The following is a 5,648-nucleotide window of genomic DNA, read 5'->3' as shown; positions in this document are numbered from 1 at the left end:
AAGTAAAGCATTTTTCTTCTCCAAATAGGACCCTTTTTCAAATTGAGGTCATATTGCGTGCTTGTTTGTCTGTTTTTCATCCTCCATACAGGACCATACTGTATATCATAATCGATAGATAATCCATCAAAATCTAAAATTCTATCTTATAATTAATGTACAGTATGTGTAAATCACTCTCGAAGAGACAGTCTGCTCTTCCTTTTTCTGCACCCGAATTGTTTTACAGAAAAATGAAAAAATGTAACAAACTACGAAATATTTTAGCACTCCACATCACACATAGTACTATGATATATAATTTGGCAACATATATTTTTGGTCAAAGATTTTGTACTGAAGTGACCGTCCATTACATTACTTCAAAGAAATAGTCATGCTCCCATTTGTGCAGTTCACCCCTCTCAATTGCTGCTCTCTCGAGTTCCAGCTCATTTCGCTTTCCCGCAACAAAACACTTAATGAAGTCTTGTCCTAGGGAAGATACCATGACCTCATCATTCAATAAGCAGTCTAACGCTTCCGCCATGTTGTTTGGCAATCTGGGTGTCAGCGGTGGGATATCCTCGTCTTTGTAGGCATCTCCGATGACCCGCTCGGGTAGAGGTAACCTTCGGACGATACCATCGATTCCGGCCGCAACCGTTGCCGCTAGGCTGATGTAAGGGTTGCACGCGCTCGCTCCCATTCTGTTCTCGATGTAGGTTCCTTTGGCACCTTGGACCCGGACGCGGATGGCGCAAGTTCGGTTATCCATCCCCCACGTTGCGTTACTTGGGGCGAAGCTGAATGGCTTGTAGCGTTTGAGACAATTCACTGTCGGACCCATTAGAACAGCTAGCGCACATGCGTGTGCGTGCAGACCAGCTACCCAGTACTGACCCAGCTTTGAGAGCTGTAATGGTTGAGACGGGTCGTAGAGCAGGGGTATTTCCCCGGTGACGTCCCAAAGAGAATGACAGAAATGCGCCGATGAGCCACTTTTGTCCGGCCAAGGTTTGGACATGAAACTGGCGATGTATCCATGTTTCTGTGCGATTTCCTTGATGCCCATCTTGTAGGTGTGGGCATTGTCTGCAGCACGAATGCCAAAACTTGGACGGTAGGTGATCTCGAACTGCCCCGTGGCCGACTCGCTCCCAATGAACTCCAAATCCACACCTGCCTGAGGTAGTCCTTCCAACACGTCTTCCGTGAAGTCCCGAATTTTAAAGAGGCGCGATGTCGCGTTGGCGTTAGTGGAATTATCGATCGGTTCTTGCGTCTTCTCATCGACCATGTAGAACTCAAATTCATGAGCGGAGAATAGTGAGTATCCCATCTCCTCAAGACGCTCAAGTTGCCTACGTGCGACAACCCTGGGGTATCCCTCAACAACCTTCCCTTCGTAGACGCCCTCTACGAGAACCCGTGCCGTCTTCTTACACCAAGGTAATACCTGAAAGGAAGCCAAGTCTGGAAAGCAGACGGCGTCTTCGTAGTGAATCTCCTCGCCGTATCCTGTGCCTCCGATGGGTTGGCCATGGGGGTTGAACGACAGGTACCCGAGGCAAAAGTTCTGGCCGTGTATCGCCTTGTCCCGGAAGTGCTTTACCGGGATCACCTTGCAGTGTGGGATACCATAGTAATCAGTTTGCTCGAAGCGAACTGAGGTGATGCCAAACAGATCGATCAGCTTCAGCGCCCTCTCCATGCTCCTGGTGACGTCGAGAACCTGAAAGGGGACACGATGACAAATGAAAAGAAGGTGTACTTAGTGTGGCCTGTGACAAGTGCGGTTGGATATTATGTCGATAATATGAACACCGAATTCTTAATGGCTTGTCAACTCAGCTTTGTTTGGCCAATATGAAGACAGGATAACCTTTCCTATTCCGACAGCACGTACGTTCTGTTTTTTATGATTAACTTTATGCGTACGGTATTCATGGTACATTATCTGCATTCAGAACTAGCGTTGTAGTAAATTATATATCAAGTTCAATTAAGGTATGGATTAGTGATAAAATATCAGATTATGGCAATAGCAAGCTATCAAAGTATGAATAAGAGTAACGTGGAAATGTTTGACAAAGACTTTACTGTGAAATCCTGAATGTATCTTTAAACACAGGACAGGTAATTTAGAATTCACCCTGAAACATTGAATTTATAAAAATGCACTTCTCTGTGTATGTGTATAGTCAGAAGACAGAAAGGTAGTCGAATTTAGCCGAAGGAGTAAAAGGCAAAAGTGCAATTATTCTCCCTTCAGCTCCGATCTGTGAATAATTGAAATTGATATTTTGTGCAAATCACTATCTTTTGAGATTGGTAGGTAAGCATTACGAAAATTTCCCCCGAAAATATTTTAAAGTAAAGTGTCATCAAAACAAAATTGGATCGTGTGAACATTACAATGAAGTACTGCGTAATCCGAACATGTTTTCTGTAGGATATTTTATCAGAAGGTTAATGAAATTCCCACTGAGCTAGTTACTCGAAAGTCTTGCGACTACGTTCTAAGGACATTTTTAATGCAAATGATAATTGAAATAAATTGTAGGCGCCTACTTTACGAACTTGAACAAGATAAACATTTCCAACATAATTACGAATACTTTATAATATAAAATTGGTGTACAAATTATATTTGTCAAGTTTAATATCTTATAATTGTCGCTGTGAAGCCAAGTATATTTTTGTAATGTGTTAATTGTTTGAACATTTATCTGACAAGTCATGGATAAGTGGAGGTATCGATTTTTTGTGAAAATGATTATGTTAATAATTAATTAAAGAACTTTGTGGATCGGTAAATAAAATATTTTTTATTACGAATACCAGCTTACAGTCTGCGCGGCGTCTTTCCTGCGCTCGATTCTTTCTTCTCTTGCAGTGTTCTATTCCGCTTTGATTGCCAAGCAAGCAACTCAATGTGCTGGTTCGCCCCCAACATTTCATTTACGACAGAGGTCTAATAAAACGGTGCAATATTGACTCTGTCTGAGGCCCGTTTCTCTACCTTGCTCAAAATTAATTTCTGTTCTGCCATCTCTTTTGGACACGATTGCGTTTTAATTAAAGTGGCAGTCTGTTGTGCTTTGCGCATGTGAATCTGCTGCACTAATTCAACATTTCTTTTCTTCACTTCTCTCCTTTTTGAGGATCGGGGGGAGGGGGCCTATTTTGTATTTCGTGGATTAGTCAAAATTACACAATCCCCATTTCCGACTTTGTCTAAATTGCATCAAATTTCTCATAGGGTTTATGAAACAGATTTCGTTAAAATTCTATCTAATTTTTGTTCTTACAGAATGTTTTGTTAATAAATCGAGACCTTCCGGGCGTTCATGTATTTTTAAAAGGTCTAGCTATTTTTCCTTCCCCTGTCATTCATTATACAGGCCTATGCATTTTCTAACTGCAATATTACATTTCTGCCTCAATCTCGGTCAGGTCTTGGAAACCATAAACAAATTGAACTTTTAGTTATCCCCTTTCCTCCTAATGGCAGAAACCGGACGAGAACCACAACTCTATATGACTGGCGTTCGCCTCTCTCGTTTCGCAAGGATTACAATCATGACAATTTGATTTTTGTTGTGGCGCGCCTCCATGATCATGAGCGAGAAAATGTTAAAGCAAAAAAAAAGAAAATCAAGGGATAAAAAGGAAAACAACCGAGAACGTCCGATGCTATTTTCTCCTTAACTCGATCGCAGCGGCCAACAGAGAAAAATGACTAGAAGTTTTTAAAAAAAACCCGTTTAGTTTGCCTCAAAAAGATTGTCCACAGCATTGTTGGGGCTTTAAATTTAAATCAACCATACGACCGTTTTAATGTACCGTTGTTTTGAGGTTCCTCCTAATGAAAACGAGAGTGTATTGCAACGTGTTTCTGATTAAGCGGGAAGTGTTTTCCGAGGTGTTTCGTTCTCATCAAGACTGATCGATGAAGTGATTGCTTATTAGACAGATTCATTACCTGAATGAAGACTGATTGAAGAACGAAGAAAACTATGACAAATTTAGGTTTTCCAATACAAAGTAGGTCGCTATTAGGGGCCACTCCCTTTCCCGCTTCCTTGTGATGAAACCAATCTTTAATTGATTAAGATTGAACGAATAATTGTTTTTAAATAGTTTTGTTCTTTGTTTAAATGAAAATGAATAATTCTGATAAACATGTATATGAGGGGACATATCGACCGTTAAAAGCAGATTAGGGGTGTGTTTTAAATAATAATAATACATAATATTTGTAAGGCGCCAATTCCACTTGACAATCAAATGCTCAAGGCGCAGCTTGTGCAAAATATGAAATACATGATAAATTTTTAAAAAAGTGCAATAGGAAAGGTACAGACATGGAAGGTAATGGTAATCAATTATAACCTATATTAAACAGATATTTCTTAAGATTTATTTTTTTGTGTTTTAGGGGCTAAATTTGCTAGTGCTTATAATACATCCACAGGGGCATCCAAATATATCAAAATTGTAAAGAATCACTATCCACCCATTTTTCAATTTTCCCAAAACTTTGTAATAATAATAATAATAATAATGGTGGCTTCTTATATGGCGCACATGTCCGTCACGTTGTGACGCTCCTGGCGCTGCCCCGATTATTATGCTGGCTTTAGCAAGGCAGCCTTTAAGTTGACAATCTGTGAGATAACAGAGGCAAATGAAGAGGAGCAATCCTTATTGAGAACAGTATAGACAGGGTCTAGTTTACATGAAGATGAAAAATTGAAATAACGTGTCTCACTTTATCATTCATTTATTCGCTTGCTTATATACTAATTTCCTATCAAAAATTTGCAGTCTGGGTGTACTTAATTACGTAACTTGTGGAAAAATAAAATGGCAATATATTTGTTTTCCATAGCTAGGGAGATCCAATTTTTGTAGTTTTTAAAATCGCATTTACATTTTATAAAACCAATATAACAAAACAATATTTGTGTTGATTTATTCAAATATATGCTTCGACATTTAAGCCATCTTAAACTAAACCCATTTCTTTTTCAATTGATAACATTGATGTACTTGCTTATCTTTATAATATGTATTTATTACACTTTTTTTTTTTTTTTTATTAAAAATATGGAAATGTCATATCAACTCTACAAACAAATTACAATCATGCTTACCTCTAGCTCTTTTCCTGCTCCTATATCAATGGCGATGAACGTGACAACGACGTCGAAATACAATGAAAACTCCAGCTTTCCGATATCGTCGAGCTCAGCGTATCGTTCTCCCGCCAAAATGAATCCCCTGTGTCGTCTGCGCACTTCGATCACTCCGACGATATCAGTAACACTGTCTACTCCCATCAGTGCTCTCAGCCGGCATCGAGTGTCGCTTGTCGTATACGCGACGGAGGTACGGAGCTCGATCGCGCGCCCCGCGTGCGTCGGTCTTTACTTCGGCAACGCAGAAAGATTATAACTGATTGCGGGGAAGTTTGCTTCAAGCCAGTGAACTATTACGCTCTGGGTTTTTAATCAATCTTAAGGGGCTCAAGGGGATGATATCAGCCGTCTTGAAGCCTATGGCAAGCGGCATGGGCATTTATTTGAGCTAAATGGGGCATCTCATGTTATGGGTTACAGACACATAATGCATGCGGCCCGTGGCTTTTCCTTTTCTTTCCC

At 40.1% G+C, this 5,648-nt stretch overlaps 1 protein-coding gene across 1 annotated transcript; it reads right to left on the bottom strand.

Annotated features, from left to right (window-relative positions):
* Window positions 1-352: 352 nt before the first annotated feature.
* LOC590331 (lengsin) lies at window positions 353-5,349 on the bottom strand. The gene is made up of 2 exons (XM_789940.4): window positions 5,142-5,349; window positions 353-1,714 (listed from the first exon to the last, which is right to left on the bottom strand). Exons 1-2 carry the CDS (start codon window positions 5,325-5,327, stop codon window positions 353-355), a joined length of 1,548 nt encoding a protein of 515 aa, XP_795033.2. The 5' UTR covers window positions 5,328-5,349.
* Between the last annotated feature and the right edge of the window lie 299 nt (window positions 5,350-5,648).

Source organism: Strongylocentrotus purpuratus, unplaced genomic scaffold (genome assembly GCF_000002235.5).
Source record: "Strongylocentrotus purpuratus isolate Spur 01 unplaced genomic scaffold, Spur_5.0 spur5_scaffold_11, whole genome shotgun sequence".
Classification (NCBI taxonomy): domain Eukaryota; kingdom Metazoa; phylum Echinodermata; class Echinoidea; order Camarodonta; family Strongylocentrotidae; genus Strongylocentrotus; species Strongylocentrotus purpuratus.
This window is presented reverse-complemented; position numbering and strand designations above follow the sequence as displayed.